The sequence below is a fragment of the Phoenix dactylifera genome, unplaced genomic scaffold, assembly GCF_009389715.1.
Source record: "Phoenix dactylifera cultivar Barhee BC4 unplaced genomic scaffold, palm_55x_up_171113_PBpolish2nd_filt_p 000144F, whole genome shotgun sequence".
In the NCBI taxonomy this organism is placed as follows: Eukaryota; Viridiplantae; Streptophyta; class Magnoliopsida; order Arecales; family Arecaceae; genus Phoenix; species Phoenix dactylifera.
Window position 1 is genome coordinate 1,170,936 of NW_024067699.1, and position 21,588 is coordinate 1,192,523.

General features: G+C 41.4%; 1 protein-coding gene across 2 annotated transcripts; it reads left to right on the forward strand.

Moving 5' to 3' along the window:
• Window positions 1-698: 698 nt before the first annotated feature.
• Window positions 699-21,049, forward strand: LOC103707690 (WD repeat-containing protein 44-like). 2 transcript variants are annotated; one of them, XR_005507352.1, is made up of 7 exons: window positions 699-2,509; window positions 15,425-15,515; window positions 15,623-15,780; window positions 15,866-15,954; window positions 16,075-16,233; window positions 16,364-16,457; window positions 20,046-20,485. XR_005507352.1 is itself a non-coding variant. In XM_039116930.1 (7 exons), the coding sequence occupies exons 1-7, from the start codon at window positions 947-949 to the stop codon at window positions 20,591-20,593; spliced, it is 2,589 nt and encodes an 862-aa protein (XP_038972858.1). In that variant the 5' UTR covers window positions 715-946; the 3' UTR covers window positions 20,594-21,049. The 2 variants fall into 2 exon arrangements, 1 of the variants encoding a protein (XP_038972858.1); XM_039116930.1 differs by having other exon boundaries at window positions 715-2,509; window positions 15,903-15,954; window positions 16,151-16,233; window positions 20,046-21,049.
• The last annotated feature ends 539 nt before the right edge of the window (window positions 21,050-21,588 follow it).

Below are 21,588 nucleotides of genomic sequence, written 5' to 3' on the forward strand. Positions count from 1 at the left end.
AAAATTTATTGCTTTCAGAAAACTAGCAGGAAAGAATAGTGAAAGTTTGGTACCAACTTTACCTTCCACATCAATTTGCACATAAAATTTTTATTTTTTAAAGAAATAAATCTCATCCACTCATTATTTGAAAAAGAAAAAAAAGGGACAATAAGATCCATATCATTTGGGTTTTTTACATAAGCATCCTCCTAACTATTAAATTTTATATGAATATCCTTCCAAAATTGATATTTGCATGTATACCTTTGTAAAACACTTATTTTGCTATTCTACCCATTTTTATCCTTGTTTTGTAAATATACCCATGCCATCTAACGCCGTTAAAAAATTAAGAATTTTAAATTAAAATGACTAAAATATTTTTAATAAGCAGATGTGCTAAAAAATATATATTTATAAGAAGATCACAATAGAGGACCAAAAAGAAATTTCAAAATTTAAATTTGTAGAAGAAAAAAAATCTATCAGTTTTTCCTGTCTAAGTCCATCTCCTGGGCCTGAGCCGAGTCAAACCGGCGGAACGGTTCGGCTCCCACCCCCTCTACGGCTCCCCAACAATTGTACCAAAGAAGACATCACCGTTACTAAAGAGTGGGATTGTTACCCGACGGCAGCAATAGAAAAAGAGAGAGAGAGAGAGAGACAGTAGTAAGTAGGGGGGAGGTAAGATAATGAACCGATAAAGACCGCATCACCCATGTCATCGTTTTTAGACGATGGATAGAATCGATAGATCTACTCCCTCCCTCCCACCCCCGACACCAAAACCAACGCCTTCATCATTTTTCCCCGCATCGGGTTTCGGTCCCCTTCTCTTCTCCCCCGATCCCCGCCTCATATCCACACTCCCTTTCGGTTTCGAGAACTCCGTCGCCGCCGCAACCGCGTCTTGTGCGATAACTCTCCTCTCTGGCGCCCCCTCGCGACCTATGCGGGTTGCGAGATGAGCACTCCGTCGGACGAAGAGGAGGAGGACGAGGAGGAGGAATTTTACGAGCCGCTTGATCGGATTCTCTCGTCGTCGTGCTCCTCCACCTCTGCATCCGACGACGACGACGCCGACGCCCACCACCACCGACGCCGCGGCCGCCACCACCTGCCTCGCTTCCCGCCGCTGTCCGCGGTGTCCCTCGACGTCTGGATCTCCGAGCCGGCGTCCGTGGAGGAGCGCCGCCGGAGGCTACTCCAGCAGCTGGGCCTGGCCGGCGATCCCGCCCTCGCCCGCCTCAAATCCCCCGCCGCCGGCGAGGCGGGGATTCGGGAAGGGGAGATCGGGAGATCCGTGTCCTCTGACGGCCTCTGCCGTCGCCCCGGTTCTTCCTCCGCCGCCGCCGCCGCCGTCGGCCCCGCCATTGCGCGATCTAGATCCGACGGCTCCGTGGATCCCGGCCCTGTATATAATCAGCTGCAGTTAGAGCGGCCGCAGGTGCACTGCCATCAGCGGGCGATCCATATGCCGGTCTCCAGCAAGCCGCTTCTCGTCGGGAGAACCCGGCCGGCGTCGGGCGGGAATCTTGAGGCTTCCGACGCCGATGGCGGCGGCGGAGACCGCCGGGAAGATGGCGACGACGGGGATGATGATGATGATCCGAGGTACTTGATCAAGAATCTCGACAACGGGAGGGAGTTTGTGGTGAAGGAGTTTAGGGAGGACGGGATGTGGAATAAGCTGAGGGAGGTCGGGACCGGGCGGCAGCTCACGATGGAGGAGTTCGACATGTGCGTCGGCCTGTCTCCTATAGTCCAAGAGCTCATGAGGCGGCAAAATGTCGAGGAGTCCGCGAAGGGCAGCGGCCTTGGTGCCCTTGGTGGCGAGCCGAGAGCCGGCGCTGGGTCCGCGGGCGCGATGAGGTCGAAGAAGAGGGGGAGCTGGCTCAGGAGCATCAAGAACGTTGCAGGCTCCGTGGTGGCTGGAGGCCACCACAGGGACCCGCGGAGCAGTGATGAGAAGGACACATCGTCGGAGAAAGGAGGGAGGAGGTCGAGCTCTGCCACTGATGACAGCCAGGATGGTTTGCGCTCTCTCCGTCACCACCACGGCCCCGAGCGGACTAAGGTCCGGCAGTATGGCAAGTCGCACAAGGAGCTCAGTGGTCTGTACATGACCCAGGAGATTCAGGCCCACAAAGGGTCCATCTGGTGCATCAAATTCAGCTTGGATGGGCGGTACTTGGCGAGTGCAGGGGAGGACTGCGTCATTCATGTGTGGGAGGTGACGGAATATGAGAGGAAGGGGGAATTGCCGGTGGAGAGGGAGGATAATGGGAGTTGCAATCCTTTTGCTGCAATTAGTAATGGATCGCCCGAACCAACACTGGCACTGGCTTGTGTGGAAGGGAACAATTGGGAGAAGAAGAGGAGAGCAAACGTCCCCGGTGGCAGGAAGTCAATGGCTTCGGACCATCTGATGGTGCCGGATCATTTGTTTGCACTGTCTGAGAAGCCGGTCTGCTCTTTCAGAGGGCACTCGGATGACATTCTCGATCTCTCGTGGTCGAAATCACAGGTATATCTCAGTTGCTCTGACTGCATTTTTGACATGTATATGAGAAGGGTAGTTTCATGTGAAATTCAGGAGCTACGTAATCTTGAATTTTGAGTACTGAAATTTAACAGTTGTTCTAGCACATAAGGTTCTCTGTTGCTAATGGTTGCTAAAGAACTGACAAAGTTAACCAACATCCTTTTTATTCATCGTCATCCTCTTCTTTCTTTGTCTGCGACAGAATAGAAGCTCAAGAGAGTATATAATTTGACCTGACACTTGAATTTTAAAGCAGAGATATTGTTTCTAAGGACTCTTTAACTTCTAAGATGCTTGAGGAGAATCTCTGGTGGAAGGTCAATGTTTAATGAGATAAAGACAAATCTAAGTGGACGACAGTTTGTAGCATAACAGATAAAACATCAGGTAACAGTTGGGGCAATACCTGATTTACATCTGCATTCTGCACATGTCTTCCCACCAGAATGTATGTGATTTTATTTCCAAAAGTTGTATGTAGGAAAGAGGACATCTGTATGATTTAATTTGTATGACGGATATTCTATTTTTCAAGAAAAAGAAATGCTAGGCCACTAACAGAACTAAAAGTGGTTAACATTTACATAGGCCTATAACATTGTGATGAGCAAGGTTAATTTGGTCATTTAGTTTTACAAATATGATGACTGGTATTTGGAAAGTGCGGTGCATGCAAAAGCATCTATGGCTGGGATTCTATGGAAGGCTAGTGGGCTCCAAGCTTTTGCATTCAGTGGGGTTCTGAAGGATTCTGTTCTTGACATAAATAAGAGAGGGTTTGTTGTGTCTGGTTTCAAGTTGAGAATCCGGCACCTTGAGGGACTAGGTGAGGCTTTTTCATTTTCAAGATAGAGTGCTACATGAGCATTTTACAGCCAGCTAATAACAAAAAACATCAATACATGGAGTGAAATTGATCCATCAAACTGTGTTTTAGTTGTGGGTTTCCCATGTGTATTCAAGTTCTGGTACACAATTTGATGCTTGTGTTAGTCAGGCAGATCCTTATTCTAGACATGATAAGCTTTCTTTCATGGGAGAAACTTTTGATTTTTTGGTATGGCTTTCTGATACTATCATATGTAGACTGAATTGGACAACCTTATTGGGTTTAAAAGTGATGTTTTATCATATTGGTATATTTAGGTATGGAATTCTAAAGAAATCATTTCTAAGGTGGTGGGCATAACTAGGTTCTTTATGTAAATGCAATGTTTCTTTAATTATTAATTTTTGTTATTGTTTTTAGTTTCTAGAGCAATTTTGAATATTCTAGTGTCATTTTGACAGCATGAACAAAGAATTTCTTCAGGTAGGATTTGCTTTTTGTAATGTTCGGTATAACCAAACCAATTTTATTTTCTTAGGTGGTATTGATTACAACATGACATGCTCATTTGCTGTACCATCTATACTCCCATGCTTCCATATTATTAGTTTTTTAGGTTGTTTATATTTCTTTTTTTCCACTTAAGTTATGGGTATTATCTACATGTAATTTTGGAATGTTAGCTCTTTGGGCATGTGGAGATGGACAGCATGATACCCCTGAACACTCTGAAAATATTCCTGCTTATGCTTAATATGTCAGCACTTCGCACTTAATATTTGGAATAAAATTTTAGTGTGTCTTGCTAATGCAAGTAATGACGATTCAAGTTTTCAAAAACTTCCAAAAAAGTGTCGTATGATTGTTTGTCCCGAGGTACACTATTTTGGTACCAGGCCTCATACCGGTGTCATCCTATCACTATGTCGGTACATCCGGCATAGGGACCGGTTCAGCGTACCAAGTGTAGGTATGCCCCCCATATCGGTACCGATACCTGTACGCCCCCAGTACACGAATGAGGCACATTTTGTCCCATTCTTCTAAATAACATGAGAATGAAGCACATTTTTGAACACAAATCAATGCTAATAGTTTAATCGGAATTCAACATATTTATCTAAATTTTATCTGCTAATTCTTTATGTTTTCTTATTATGGTAGTTTTCTGGTGTCATCATTGGAGGTTCAAACACCAGACGCTTTGGGATGAATTGAGACTTGGCACCCAAGTGATTCGGTATCGATGTGATTTATGGAAGGGTAATGGGAAGGTTAAGAGTTTGTGGAACTAGACTGGATAAGGTTGGCTTGTTATTCTACTATCTACGACAAGAAAAATAGAGAGTTTAAAGGAGATAGGGAAAGATATATAAGGGTAATCCTAGTGGGTTATCGACCATAGCTGTTAGAGGCTGAGATGGGGTAAAAGGTTTATGATCAGTTTATGGATTTGCAGCCGTGTCCAGGATTGCTATATGCAGCAACTCTGGCCAGATTTCAGTGACCAATTTTATGTATATATTATGCTGAACTAGGTATAATGTGCAGTCTTAGTGTTATTAAGCTTGTCTAGAGATTTCGGGATTGGCTAGGTGAAGAGTTGAAATCTAAGGAGATTGTTGGTTTTCAAAGTTGCCATTCCTAAATGCTAAAATTGTCCACTCAAATTGTGTTTTGGATTTAGAAGAAATGTTTCGCCGAACACAAGCTGGAACATGCACCAATCTTTTTTAACTTTTCGAAAACAGAACTATCATTGTGAAGTAACCATTTTATTGTTGGGATTAAATGCTATTCTTCTGTTTTCTTATAATACTATACAGCCATTGTTTCCTTGATCTTCCATTTGGTGACCCGCATTATTTTCCTCTCAGTTAGGCTGAACAACCAAATTAGGAATTAGTTGTCTGATGCTTCTTACTTATCATCCTAATCTACTATAGAACGGTCGTGGGGAAGTAGATATTTTACAAACACTTTAGTAAGAAAATGTTTAGGAAGCAGGTGCATGTTTAAGATTCCAACAAGATTTTGAATTGGATATGTTACCTGATATGCCTCAGAACCGACCATAGCCGACATGACAAACCAACTAATCAGAGCTCGCCTCGAAACCTTCAATCAACTAGTCAAAGCCCTCTACGTAGCCGACCCAGAGGCGTGCAGAGAATCCTTTGAATTTCAAATTCTCCCCCCAGCTGGCGACACCTTGGCCACAATCACGAGCAGTTTCTATAACCGCACGGATGAGACGTGCGAAGCACGATGCATGGGTGAAATGCCCGCATGTGATCTTTAGGACATGTGATGGGCTACCAAAAATGGCCGATTCGCATGCCCAAATTCTTTGGCAATGGACTCTGACCGTCGCCTATGTCAACCATTTTTGGAGGATCCTCCAGATAAGTGCTCTCGAGCCCTCTTATGCTCTTGTGCTGCCACTTTGTTGCTCTCACAACACCGCTGCTGTTTTTTGAGAGTCCGTCTGACTTAGGCGTTAGAGGGTCCTCTGTTAGACATTTTTCGGCAAGAGGATTTCTTTGTCTTTGCTGTTTTAGATCAGATTCGGCGTCGGAGTGAATGTCCGAGCACTATCTCTTCCCAGTGCCATCTCGGGAGCGACCAACGTTGGAGCCATTGCCACCTGAGCACAATGACCACTGCCTCATCACCTTGGAGGCATATCGCGATCTTTGGCCAACCTCTAGGGTCTGAATAGCCAATTGTCCGAGCCCTCAAGAAGCTTAGTCAAGTTGGTGCCTCAGTTGGGCCAATTTCCAGCGACAACAAAAAGACCGAGGTACTCGTACTAGAAGCAACTCGCCAGGCTTGAACGAGCTCCGACCTGGAGACTTGGTGCTCAAAAGGACTAAGGTGGCCCAACCAGCAGAACAAGGTAAGCTCGCACTGAATTGGGAAGGGCCGTACAAGGTATCCGAAGTCGTACGCTCTGAAACCTACTGTTTGGAGCATCTGAATGAGACACCTATACCTTGGACACGGAACTCATCCAACCTTCAAGCTTATCACTAGTAAGATGTATCAATGCATTCTATGAACTTGACTTATCAATGAAACTCTTTTCTTCTTGCAAGAAATTGTTCTTAAGTTTTTTAGGTTGGGTACTTAGCTCCCAAGCGAGCATGAGGTCGGATACAGCGACCACCGATAAAGGCGCTCTCATTCGTAACAAGTCGGGCGAGCCATCCAACAACCCTGACTTGCGAGCCCCTTGTGGCTAGGAAGTTCTTGGAGAGCTTCCATGGAGGCTAAACCTCTGTTCGTCGGGCGAGCCCTCCAATGATCTTGGCCTGCAAGCCTTCACAGCTAGGAAGTTTCTAGAAGTGTCTCCATGGGGGCTACACCTCCGTTTGTCGGATGAGGTAGCTAATGACCCCGACCTACAAGCCTTCGCGGCTAGAAAATTTTTGGAGGAGCTTCCATGGGGGCTACACCTTTGTTTGTCGGACGAGCCATCCAACTGCCCCAACTTGCAAGCCTTCGCGGCTAGAAAGTTTCTAAGGGAGCTTTCACAGGAGCTACACCTCTGTTTGATGGGCGAGCCATCCAACGACCTCAACCAGTGAGCCTTCGTGGCTAAAAAGTTTATGGGAGAGCTTTTGCATGAGCTACACCTCCGTTCGTCGGACGAGCCATCCAAGGGCCCCGACCTACAAGCTTTCGCATCTAGAAAGTTTCTAGAAATTTTTTTCGTGGGGGCTACACCTCTATTCGTCCAACAACCTCGACTTGCAAGCTTTGCAGCTAGAAAGTTCTTGGAGGAGCTTTCGCGGGGGCTAACCTTTGTTCGTCAAATGAGCCATCCAACTGCCCCGACCTACAAGCCATCGTGGCTAGAAAGTTTCTAGAAGAGCTTCCATAGGGGCTACACTCCCATTTTTCTGATATCCAAGCTGAGGACTTAGCGAGCTAACCAACTTCTCTAGGTTGGGACGACCCAAGTGGAGATGTCGACCTTTTGTCTATCAGCCTCTGAACTAAAAACTGGGCGAGCCAACCGACCTATTCAGGTTGGGATGTCCCAAGTGGAGATGCCGACATCCCGTCTCACCGGCCTTCAAGCCGAAGACCTGGTGAGTTAACCGATTTCCATCAAGATGGCAACGACCCAGGTTGAAACGTTGACCAACGTCATGGGCAAACAAATAAAGTCCGCCGACCACAAGGCTACAACATAGTTCTTGGATCTTGATAGCTAGAGGTTCAAGCCTTTGGGTATTCCTTGCCTGCAAACACTACCTTAAAAGCTCCAAGTCCCCGCTTTAGCTGAGCAAAGCTGAGACTAGGGGGCAAGACTCTAACGACCTCCTAATGGCGGTTAAGGAAGACCGAGATAGGAGGGCAAGGCCCCAATGTTTCTCCAACGATAAGCTCACTCTTGGCCCCTGGGAGGGCTAGCCTGGACAATCATTGGGGCGATTACACACCATGCCGATTGGTTCTTCTCAATAGAATTGCATGCATCACAGAAATTAGAGCAGAAAAAAAAAAAAAGTTGAGAACTTTTATTCATTCATTGCTTTAATTATAGTGGTGTTAGCTTGGCAACCGAGCAGATTTACAAAAAAACACAACCTAAGACACTATAGATAATTCGGATGAAGCAGCTACTGACTAGGAAGCCACGCTCCGTCTCTTTTGCCACTTCGTCCTCATCAAAAAGCAGCTTGAGGATGGCCGGACCCTTGCTGAGTACAACATCCAGGAGTTCGACCTCCGCCTCGCCCCACATCTTAGGAAGACCAAGGAGATCAAGGGGGAGTCCTCAGTCGAGCAGTCCCTAATGAGGACTTGACGATGTCCCACTCAAGCGCGGCCAAAGGCTCGCACTCCATTGCTTAGGCAGTCTTCCCTTCGACTTTCATGGCCTGCTGTCAGGTGACCTGCAACTCCTTCAAGAGTTCGGAGATCTTGAGGTCCGCATCCTACGTTTGGATTTCACCCATTCTCAGCTCCGCCTCCATCTGACGGAGGATCGTCATCTTCTCTGCGGCCAACCTATCTCATTGAAGCCTCAACTCACTTTCGACCTCCACCACCCTCTCTATGGCCTGTTGGAGGGCCAGCTGGAGAGCCTTAAGGTGGTATGGTAGCCATTCTGCTGGCGAATGATCCATAGCGACAGAGCAAGGGAGAAAGAAGACAGAGAGGATGAAAAACATAGAAACTTTTCCATCTAGAGGGGCGATGCCCTCTCCTTTTATAAAGTTCCCAGACGATTGAGATCGAGCCGTCCCACCTAATCGCTCACCATGTGTTGAGTTTACTGACAGTCCATCTTTTTTTTGGAAAACATTCTCAAGGACCCGTCCTTCGAAACACCGCCCCAAAGTTATTATCCTCATAAAGCCAGTGTAAAGTTCGACAAAGGATTTGCACCAGGCAGCAAGCTTGAGGAAAAATTTTTGGGACTTTGAAAACAAGCATGGTGTCATCAGCACCTTCATAAGGCAAATAGGCGACCTTGGAAGGCCGTCTTGGATGCGCGATCTTGGCCATGCTGAGACCGGGGGACAAGCCACCTTCGAACCTGCCTTAGCTCATGCACCAATCTGCCTCATTGGATTGATGATAACTTGCATGCTCGCCTGCTCGAGCAGACCTACATTGGCTCATACACTGAGCTACAATGAAGCTTACATCGGCCATGGCGTAGAACTGCTTCAAACGACTTAACAAACTTGGCAAAAGCATGAGTTAGGCCTATGGATCGAGCGACTTCGAGCAGAACACTTAATGAAAAGCAAATGGACTAGAGGAACATAAAAGGATAGTTCATTTTATTTCAAAGGAGAAGGTTACAAAAGAGCAAGAGAAAGAAAAGGGAAATACAAAACCGCAGTTTGTGAATACCCAAGTTGGGGGACTATCCTACTCTCCTTCCTCTTCTCGTTCCTCCTCTTTTTCTTCTTCTTCGGCTCCTCCCAAGAAATCTTTTTCACTAGAAGATTCTCCCGAAAAGATGATTGAGTTGAGGTCGACCTTGGTAAGTAGCTTGTTGACCCTTCCCCTACAAATGGTGAAGCTCTTCTTGAAGGAGTCTCTAGTGGCTTCCAGCATCTCGTTGCGAAACTTCTGCAAATTTTTGTACTCTGTGGTCGCCTGTCGGGCCTCCTCAACTTGGGCGGTTTTCTTCTCGTCTTGGATAGCTTTCTCCTTAGATTGGACGGGCCTTGTCTTCCGCCTAGGCGAATCTCTCGAGAAGCTCTGCCCTCAGCCTCTGCCACTAGGCCATTGAGATGAGCGATCTCTTCCTCGTCCTCCTTTCTGATTTGGTCGGTGCATGGTGGGCATAAGGACTTTTCATTTGTTTCTCTTCGTGCGGCAATGGTGCCCATCTCCTTGTTGATCTCCTGTTGGATCCTCTTGAGCTTGGCCTCCAACAGGTTGAGCTGGGCCTCGGCGGCATCGACCCTTATTTCGAAGAGACGAGCTTAAGCCTCAGCCTTCTTCCTCGCCTTCTCGATCGTCGATTGCTTCTCCTTGGCCTGAGCCTTTCCTCACTTGGCCTAATGGATCCGGCGATCGGCACTCTTTAAGTTGTGCTGGTAGGTGTGGGTGATCTCGACGAGCAACCATGCAGCGTAGAGCCCATGTGAGCAGAAAAAAAACGGTCAGTTCTATTAATCAAAGAAGAACTTCGAAGTAGCGAAGCTTGTAACCTTACCTCAATAGCAGTGCGCACAATGAGAAAATAAGACCCGACCGACCACTTTCGGAGCTCCTCCTCATCCTCGGGTAGCGTAAACTCTCAGTCCATTTTCCACTTCATCTAGGGGTTTTTCTGGTGGAGCACTGATATTCCCGCTACGAATGATACCGCTTCGGAAAGTGCAGACGTCGGCCCGTCCTTCATAAATGAGGTATCTAGAAGATCTCTGCAACAAAATCGAAGAGATGGCTGCGATGGCTCGGCTTCGTTGCTTGATTTCACAACCCGGCTTCACAGCTCACCTCAGTTGGTTGGCCTCACCTGCAAGTCTACTTCCATTGCTCGAGTCAACAAGTTAGCTCGGCTTCGGAAGTGGGGGGCAAGTGATACGCCTTGAAACTGATCACAATTGATGTGGCCGACCGACCAATCAGAGCTTGCCATAAAGCCTCTTATCAACCAGCCAAAGCCTGCCACATGGCCAACCTAAAGGCACACAGAGTTCTTTGAGTTTCAAATTCTCTCCTAAGCTAGCGACACCTCAGTGATGACCGAGAGCAGTTCCTATAATTGCGTGCGTGAGATGCATGGCTGAAACGCTCGCGCGTGACCTTCAAAACGTGCAATGGGCTACCAAAAACTGTCAACTTGTAGGCCCGAATTTTTCGGTGACGGGCACTGACCTTTTTCTATATAAATCATTTTCGAAGGACCCTCTAAGTAAGTGCTCTCGAGTCCTCTTACTCTCTTATGCTACTCTCACAACACCTTCGTTGTTTCTTGAGAGTCCGTCTGACTCAAGCATCAGAGGACTTCTTCGGATTTGTTGTTTCGGGTTGGATCCAGCATTGTAGTGAAGGTCCAAGCACGGTCTTCTCTTTCCGGTACTGCATCGGGAGCGTTCCAACATTGGAGCCATCGCCATTTGAGCACAACGACGACCACCTCGCCACCTTGGTGGCACATCACAATCTTTGGCCATCTCCATGGTCTAAACAGTCAATCGTCTAAGCCCTCCAGCAGCTCAGCTAGTTTGGCATCTCGGTCGAGCCAATTCCCAGCGACAATGTTATCGTAGATAGAAGATTCCCTCTGCTAAGCTATAAACCACACAATTCACTGTTGTCAGATGCCATAGGATCTTTTAATCAGATTATTGCTTCTGTTGTTGTTGTTTTCTAAATCTCATGATGACATACAATCCACTTCTATGCTTATGTTTTAAAGTACGTGCAGCAGCCTTCTCTCCAATATGGCATGGAATACCGATTGCTAATGGTTTTTTCAAGTAATTGCTAAGGAATGATTTTTCCTTCTGTTTTTTTTCTGAATCTCATTAAGACATGAAGTCCGGCTTGTCTCCATCAAGGCATGGAAATGTCCTACTGATAACAGCTTTTTCATTAAATTGTTTAGGAATGGTTTGTCCGTAAAGACTCGTTGAAATGCCTTTGTCTTGCATTTAATTGGTATTTCCTTTCCCTTATAACACATTTACCCATAGGAGCAATTCTTGAATCTTAAGCTAGTTTAAGTTTTAAAGCATCTAATCATCAAATTTTACCTTGTTTCCTGGTCATCCAAAACCTTTGCCATTATTCCAGTAATAAGTAAGGAAAAGACTCTGGTTAACATCCTTTCACAAAAATATCATGTCAAAAGCTGATTTTCATCTCATTCCTTTCTAAAGTCCAGCTCTGACCTAAAAGGAGGCACTACCTTGTAAAGATAGGAGGAATACGGTTCTAGAGGGTTTTTGGCTAACCGAGAAAGTTCCTCGTTGACCTATAATTGAATTAAGCAAACAGCATATGCAATTTTGTTCACAAAAAGATATATGATATAAAAGAAAGTTAAAGAAGAGAATAAAGGGAGAATTGATATTAGACTAGGAGAGGAAGAGGGAATAGACAAAAGAGGAAGAAAGAGAGGAAGAAAAAAAGGTGAGGATAGGAATATGGTTCTAGTGGGTTTTTAGCTAACCGAGAAAGTTCGTAGTTGGCTTATAATTGAATTAAGCAAACAACATATGCAATTTTGTTTACAAAAAGATAAATAATATAAAAGAAAGTTAAAGAAGAGAATAAAGGAAGAATTGATATTAGACCAGAGGAGAAGGGGGGAAGAGGAAGAAAGAAACGGAGAGAAAGGATTATAGAACAGCAAATCTCCATGACTCTTATTCTAAGTAAATTAGAGCTCTAACCTGAGCAGCAAATCTCCATATGGACATCCAAAATCTTTTCTAAAATGCAAAATTCTGAAGCCCTCAGGCCCCATGTGGAGAGATGGCTAAAACAACAACAAAAAAAAAAAAAGAAAAAAAAACAGAAAGAAAGAAAGAAAGGAAAAAAGTGAACTGACTTTGATTGTTTCAACGTCCATGAACCAAGAAAAGAAGCTTACATGTTGCAACATAAGAAGATTCTGGATTTAAGAAAAATCAGATCATATATTTTGTCATTTTATTTGTTTTGGAAAGTTTTTTTCTGCCATGTAACATTTATGCCTGCACATACATACATGCAATGATAGTTTATTTGTTGTTGTATTAACCTAAAGTTTCTTGTGGGGTTTATGTCCATGACTTCTTTTTGTGTATCTGCTTTGGATGGGGGGAGGGTTTTGCAGCTAAGATTTATTATGCTGTGTAACTTTGATGGCATCCCTAGGCAATAATGCTGCTAGAACAAATGGTTACTGTAATTTTTTTCTTAGGTAGTAATGCCATTACAGCAAGAAATTTGCTGGGGATGTGTCTAAGAAGACTACGCATTTCTGGGACCATATTGTGGAGAGAAGAAAGGCTGTTCCATTGTTTTTGCAAGAAATGAAACCAAGAAGGGGAAAAAAACCACTAGGTCACAATAACAGGTTTTAGATATTATAAAAGACTAACATGCTTGGGGAAGTGGTACTCATGCGAACAACATTGTGGTAGAAGTTCTAGGAAAGCTGTAGTTCCTTTGTGTTTTATAATTTTACCTTCCCCCTATATTGGCTATTTATGCAGAAGGTACTATAATTAGTGGGTTTGTTGGTGAATGAGGATACATAAAGCCAAAAACTGAACATTTGGGACAAGGCTTGATGGCTATGGTTATGGTAATACTGAAATGAGTGAAATAAAATGATGTACTTCTTTCGGCAAGAGGTAACATCTTTAATTACATATTGGTTAAGGAACTTTTGTTCATTGTATTAGTATTCCAAGCCATTGAATTACATTCATCAAAATATTAATATATCATCTCTATACTTTGGTGGATCAGTTACATTGGCTCTCATACTTTTGTGTTGCATATTCCAGAGCTAGAGAATTAGATTGATTCAAATTATAGCTCAACATAGAAAATTCAAGCCAGAAAGTCAAGTAAGTATGAATGTTCATGAGTTCATTTGTGTTCAGTCATTGTAATTTATGCACTTAGTGAATCGTTCAAAATAAATAAAACTATAAGCCTGATCAGTATTAACTCATTAAGGATATTGATAAGGTGTTTGGATATTCCGAAAAAAATGAAAACTCTGTTCAAGATCGTGTAGTAGATAAAATTTTGGAATTTGACTCATCTAGTTCCCAGTGGTTCTAAGTCAAGTCTAACATTTGATTTTTAGTTGGGCAAAATGTGTAGCTTGCTTATAGAATCTGACCCTATCAAATTTTTGCCACCTTGTCCTTATTCTATTTCCACATGGTTTAAAAGGCAGCAAAATTAAACAGGCACTTAAGCAGGTTCTGTAGATTCAAGTCCTAGATTTGAAACCTAGTTGCGTGATATTTGAATATGTTAACAATATTCCAGTCAAAAAAAGAATATGTTAAAGCTAGAGCACCTCCATCCCATTACATCTACTGGCCAGTTGGTTAATGCTGATGATTTAATAATGGTGGCGATGAGGCAAATTCATTATTATGTGTTCTCAAAGAATTTAGTGGTTGGGTGAGGATAATCTTGGTTTTATAACAAGGAAAAAATTTATGGAGGTGGGATCTTTGGAAAAACAAATGTAGTGTCATAGACCATAAACCCACAGAAAGTAGATGTCCAGAAACACGACTGGTGTTTGACCTAAAGTCATATAAATTTAATTAAAAGGAATGGACTGAAAGTAGGTTTGAGTAAAAATTTTCTACTTCTCTATATACTATATAATCCTAATTCCTAATGCTCCAAGAAAGTTAGAAATGCCTGTATAAGTGAAATCTGCCATTGTAATACATACCAGATTTTGAGAAATAAGGCAAAGATTCTATCTGTTCTTCTTCATGGTGTTCCATGCGCTGAATGTGAAACCCTATGATCTTAGATGTGATTGCTAGTAATTTGGTGGTCTAATGCCGCCTTCCTCGTCTATCTTATTATTTCCATCTATAATTTTTAATCTAAAGTATCTCTAATACCAATGCATTTGTTTCTTGCCTTATTTTTGACCTTTGTAGGTCTCTCCCAATTAAAATTGAAGTAAACTTTAAATTTCCAGTAAACAAAATATTTAGCTTCTCCTATTGTAGAAACTCCATAAAAAATCTCAGTGAACCTGCCTTTCTAATGCATTTTCATTAAAATATTAGACCCAAGTTCTAGTAGACCCTGAATTTTAGGTTTAATAGGCTGAACCCTGTCGGACCCGCGAGATCATTATCTATATTCCTGTTATACATATTATTAGTTCAGTGCTTCACGTGTTTGATTTTGCAGCATTACTTCTTAAGGTTAACAATCTACATAAAATATGAGAGGCCAAAGATTCTGCAGAAAATTATCATAAATAAGTTCATCTTATTTATATCGAACTTGGCCTTATTTTCTGACTCTTGCTCATATTGTATTTGCAGCTTCCTTTTAAGCCCTGCATTATTTTATTATTTAGGAAACCAATTTCTTGGAACCATCTTTAATTAATTTATTAATGAAATCAGATGCCATTTAGTATTTTGTGGATGTTGTTTCTTTCTGTTATGTCTATTTTATTTGAAACTAGAGAAAAAGTAAAGCGGAAGTATTATGGACACAATTAGACTATTTATTCGTGAATGTATAAACTATGTGGCTTAACAGTCATGTGATTATATATTATGAATTTTTATGCATTACAGGAATATGTATTTGCTAGTTTCAGTAACCACTCATATGAGAGCTTTCTAAGATTTCTATTATATATATATATATATATATATATATATATATATATATATATATATATATATATATATATATATATATATATATATATATATATATATATATATATATATCTTTGTTTATCAGTATTGCGCTGCTTTTAGTGTTCCTGAGCGATGCTTATTTAAGATAAATAGATATTTAGAGTCAGGAGTTTGTCATATTACTTGTAGTACTGAGTGATATTGAGTCTATTTGCATCACAGTATCTGCTATCATCTTCAATGGACAAAACAGTTCGACTATGGCACATGTCTAGCAATTCCTGTTTGAAAACATTCTCTCACAGTGACTATGGTAAGTATATTATGTGCTTTCTTGTCTTGCATTGGTCCTTCATTTTGGTTTAGGCTTCTTAACTAGCTAATGTCTTCATGATGCTTTCTTCACTTTCCTTGATGTAGTGACTTGCATCCAATTCAATCCTGTTGACGACAGATACTTCATTAGTGGATCCCTAGATGAGAAAGTTCGCATATGGAGTATTCCTGATCGTCAAATAGTTGACTGGAATGATTTGCATGAAATGGTCACTGCTGCATGCTATACGCCTGATGGACAGGTTTTTATGCTTGATACTGTGATTACTTCATTTTTATTGTTTCAGTTTACAATTACATTTCCAGGAATTTGAATCGATCCTCCAGGTTTGTCTTAATGCTTGTTATCTGTTGGCTTCTGAAGGGTGCACTAGTTGGTTCACACAAGGGAAGTTGCCTCTTGTACGACACATCTGGTATGGACCATCACGAACTTATCTCTCTCTCTTCTCTCTATCTCCATCCCTCCCCCTCCCTTCCCCACTTCTTTCCCCCCTCATGTGTCTTATAGTGAACTTTTTTTGCTTGTCTGATAGGGAGCTTTTTGCTACGCCAAATCTAAGTGAAGGACCTGTATGTTTATACTCTGTAACCTTTTATTTGTTCTTCCAGATAATAAACTTGTTCAAAAATGTCAAATTGACTTGCAAAACAAGAAAAAGAAGTCTAGTCACAAGAAAATTACTGGTTTCCAGGTATCTAATTGCAAAAGGCATGAATTATCTTTATTCTGATCGTATCTCACAAATTTTTTGAGGTTCTCCATCTTGTAGTAAATTTCAGAACATTGTATGGTTGGCTTTGCTGATTAGTTCTCTTCGACAGTTTGCCCCAGGGAGCTTCTCAAAAGTGCTGATTACATCTGCAGATTCACGAATCCGGGTAATTGATGGTGTTGAATTGGTTCACAAATTCAAAGGTAGAAGCCTGTCCTTGAAATTATGCTCTCACTATACAGTATACATAAGGTTGCATATTTGCAAGTTATACAACATAGCTTAAGTTATATTAGTAGAGATTAGAAAATTTTCATTTAAAAGATGACTGCTTTAGCTGCCTAGACAGCCTGCTTGGGTGCCTCATCTTAACATTTTTTATCATGTTAGAGTGTGGAGGATGTGATTGGTTGTAGCTTTGTACTGGATCCTGCCATGTTGATACCTAACAATTCTTAGTTCTTAGATATTCTTTTGTATTGTTGATTATTACTGTTTATTTTATGTTTCTCTTATTGTTTTTTGTAATTTATTATTTTGGTCCATCTTGACCTCTCGGCACATATTTAGCACCAAGGTACCAGGCACTCCCCTTGGCTGTCCATTAACTGCTTGCAGTCTTTGAGACAAGGATCTCTATGCAATTTCCAAAAATGGACTATGAAGTTGGTAGCATATTTCACATGTATTCTAGTGTGAATGATTTGTACTTACCAATTTTTGAAGAGAAGTCCAAATCTTACTCAAGATTGTCATCTTCTCCCATATGCTTGAATTTGGAATTCTTAATGCATCGTCCATCCCATCTTCAAGCAAGGATAGCACTTTGTACCTATCTCCTCATAGATGATCCAAGAATTATTAGTATGATCATTGTATCTATCTGCTTTCAGTTATGGCAATATGAAATGTGAGATTGAATTGAAGATGTCAGCATAGCTACAATTTGTATTAAAGATACTGCCAAATGTAGTTTAGCAATTGAGGTGAAATGGCTTGGTTTTCCCTCTTTAAAATGAGCTTTTTAAGTTTCATTTTGGAAGGGTCTGTATCTTTTTAATCTAGAGTGAACCATGTGAAGAATGAAAGTCATTATAACAATTAGAGGATGAAAACCTTGATATAAAGAACTTCAATTTTTTTTACAGCAATACAAATTAAGTTCATGTTCCAGTTATTAAGAATTAGTGGTCTTTGATATATTTATTTGTAGTTGGTTCCATTGAAGCTCAAGCTGGGTTCATTTCCAACATTATAGTACTAGCTCCAGTGAAGCCAAAACAAATATGGCTTGTTGAATTTGAATTTTTCTAGTCCTAATTATAATCATATTTCACCTTCCTTGTTACATGTGCACAATATAAAAATAGCCGAATGCTTTGTGAATTTCACTGCTATTGCTTAAAGTTGTTGAAACTACACACAAAGAACCTATACTGCAAGAAAATACTGTAGAATGTTGTTAATAATTTGTTTGGTTTCTTTGGCTTTCTTTAATGTTTTCAATTTTTTGAATTCTTGTTTTCTTTGAATGAAACCTGAAATTTGGAGCAAAGCTGCCAAGACAATCAAAACTCTGAAATTGGAACTCCATAAGCACTACTGAAGCTGAAATTCAGTTTTCACCCCATGTTTCTAATTATTCTAGGAGTCAAAATGTAGCTACTTGTAAAATAAAACACCCCAGGGTACACCAAATTTAGTAGCAAGAGATCTAGGCATAGAAGCGATAAAGAACAAGGTAGAATTAGAAAACAAAAGTCCTGCAGAAGACAGAGGTATTAATCATCTTATAATGGAATCTCAAAGTTGCGTCTTTCATATAGCTTGTCTTTGAAATGTTCTTCCCCCTCAAACAGTGATTGGTAGATTTTCACAAAACAAGGACTAAAAGAGAACTTATGGGCGATCAGAGGAGTGAACAAAAGCTAAAACTTTAGTAATTGATGAGAGTTGAAGAAGCCATTAAGAGGGCTGTCGTCTGCAATGCGATTACCATCCTCAATGTTGATTAGAAAACATGACAGGAAAGAGGGTGCTGGGGACTGGAGGTAGGAGGCGAGGGCTATGGTGTGATAGTATGAGTAACTAGATGCGAGGTAGCAGAGGATCAGGGATTTGATGACCCAATTCCCTTGATACTCTCAACTAAGTTCATTGAAGGCATCGCTTCAATTTATTGTTAACTATGTCTACACATCAAATCCTTTCAATGTATAAAAATTTTAATGTGAAATGGAATACTTCCTCTTGTTTCTCTCGTTCTCACTTGCTTGATTCTTTCATTAGCATGGCTGCTTAAATATTCTTACATCTTCATCTGTGTTTGGTTTTTTTTTTAACTGATTAATGCTTAGAATGGTGGCATGGAGATTGGACATCTTAGGTTTCAGATTTGACAGCCGGTTAGGTTTATGGACTACTGAGGAGGCTGGATATGGCATTTGGGAACTGGTGAAATCTACAGTAGGGACAGTACGGATGTTAGTGGATTTAGAGGTAGGAGAGTAGAGGATTTTGATCTAAGGTAAGGAGCTATGATGCATGAACGATGGCATATCATAAGTTAGGGCTGGACCACAAGCTTATGATGGGTTAACAGAAATATCTTATTAATGAACTATGATGCACATGAATCACTTTTTATGCGGGTAATATTTTTCTGCAACACATAAAAACAAAAGTGCATAGCTTCAGCATTCAGTTTTATTGTTTCAACTAAGGCAAGATATCTTCTCATTGTTCATATCAAAACTAACTTATAAAGAAAACATCTTTTTAACAGGAGAAATTAGCTAAGTTTTCTTGTTAAAAGGGCATAGCAAAAGTTACCATGTTGACCAAATATTTTGCTGGTTGCTGATGCAATCACCTTTTTTTGAGGAAGCGAAACATGACAGTTGTTAAAGTGAATGGACCAATAGGGTGGTTTGACAAATGATATGTGAGTTCTTAACTTGGTTGATCTTCCTGCAATGAGTTATAGATCTTCATCCCATGTTACATACCAAGATTAACTGTGCATGCTAATCCTGGGACATGATCAATAGTCTTACTAAAGAAGTCTCATGCCTTGGACTGGAATATTTGCCTGCAACCATCGCTTTGTTGCAGGAAGCTTCTACCTAGGTAATATACCTGCTCCAGAAACACCCTAGAAACTTGAATCGGCATCCCACGACCTTCCTTCAAGTGTTTTTAGAATATTTACTTCCTCGTACTCGCAGCAGTACCCTCTCTTTATTCTGGCAATTAAGAACTATCCACCAAATCTCAGTAGTCTACATTTTACAATCCCAAAATTGCCTCCATTAATTAATGGGCATGTCAAATTTGCATAGCATGTGATACTTTTGAGGAGATATTAGTGCTCAATAAAACAGGCATAGCAATTTTTGTGATTGATCTGAAAAGTGTCATGATTTGAACAGACAAAATCCTGATCAAAGGCCTTCTTTTGTTAATTTTTATCAAATTTATCTAGAAATTAATAATCTGTTTAATTCTGAGGATCCTGTTTCTATCATCCTGATCTACACTTCAAACTACTAATTTACTGCATATTTAACCATATTTACTGTTTATGGAAGCCATCCTGTTTCCAATGTATGTAATGTCATCCCATCTGATTTTTGCTTGTAACAGTTTTGGATTTATGAAGCATATTCAAGTTTTCTATTTGATTTGATATTATCATGGAGTTTGCAATATTTCTGTACGATATCCAAAAAATGTTTTCGATTGTTCTTTATGATGTTAGCTGAAATTGATATATGGCTATTCTTTTTCAGGTTTTCGCAACACAAGCAGCCAAATTTCAGCCTGTGTGACTGTGGATGGGAAGTATGTGATTTGTGCTAGTGAGGACTCACATGTGTTTGCGTGGAAATATGATGATGATTCTCAACCTAGTAGAAGCAAAGGTGTTGCCACTGTTATGCATTCTTACGAGCATTTTCATTGCCGGGATGTGACAGTTGCTGTTCCTTGGCCGACCAGCAGCATGGGAGGGAAGCCAGGGACTCGATGCGATAGACTGAATGGAGTTTCCAAGGCAAATCCACAGCTGCTGGTTGAGGCAAATGGGCACCAGCATTCACCTTTTCCTGCTTGTCGGTATATAGATATAAACTCGAGCAACTATTGTGACAAGGTTTCTGCTACCTGGCCTGAAGAGCTCATGACAGCAAACAAACAGAGCCCTCCTAGTATTGGTGATATTTCCGATGGGGGCATGCCGGGGCAGAGCAGGTCAGCCTGGGGATTAGTTATTTTGACTGCGAGTCGTGGGGGTGAAATCAGGACATTTCAGAATTTTGGCTTTCCAATTCGGGTATAAATTCCTCCATTGCTCCAAGAAATTGCTAAAGCCCTTGGCTGGGGATGGAATCATTTGTCCCACAATTCAACAGGGCTCTTCCCAACTTGATGCTATCATAGTTTTGTGTATAGATAGATATGGATGTGGGAGGCCTGTGATACCCATGCTCCCTTGTTCACTTGCTTGGCCGATTTGTGAGAGAACCAATGCAGCCGTACTGCTCCCTGATTCAAGAGTTACCCAGCTTCCTTTATTCCCAAATGTACATTAAAGTGAAAGCGAAAAGGGATGATGCTGCCGGCTGGTTGGACCTCAACTGATTCTTTTTACCATTCGGAGTTTGTCTTGTTCAGGGGTATACAGTTCAAGGTACCCCATGCTGTCCCACTTTTGTTTTTATTTAAATCAATGTAAGAAGGAAATTTCAGTGCTATAACAAAATTACAGTTAGGATGGGGAATTTGTTTATGTTTAGCAGCTTATGTGGCATGAGAAAGGAAGCAAATGGTATGCAGCAAAAGTAATGCGTGACCTCTTTCAGCTATAAATTCAAGCAATCCATGAAAGTAGGGTTTTTTTTTTCAATTAAAAAGAATTCCCTACTTCCACCTGTCTAAAAGTGGAAGTCAGTCTCCCACATACTACAGCTTCCACCATGAATGTGTCCAACAGACACCATGCAGAGAGTGAATAAAATAAGCAAGTGCAGGTGCATATGATTGGCAAAGTAGCCCACCAATCGCTAGATAAATTCTTAAACAAATTGGATGAACTTTCGAACTGCAAAGCAATTTGCCACGAATCCCTTCACTGACATATAACTGCCCAAGGAGTCAGTGCCTGGATGTTCAACGTGGTGAATGAATGATCATATGACCGCAGTTTGCTGAATCCCACAGGCTAGTTTATCCAAAAACTCGAAATGGGTTCGTGCTCGCACAGCTCGATAGGATTTTTTTTTTTTACTAAAATAAATTATATACATTACAGATACGAATACATTCAAAAAAAAT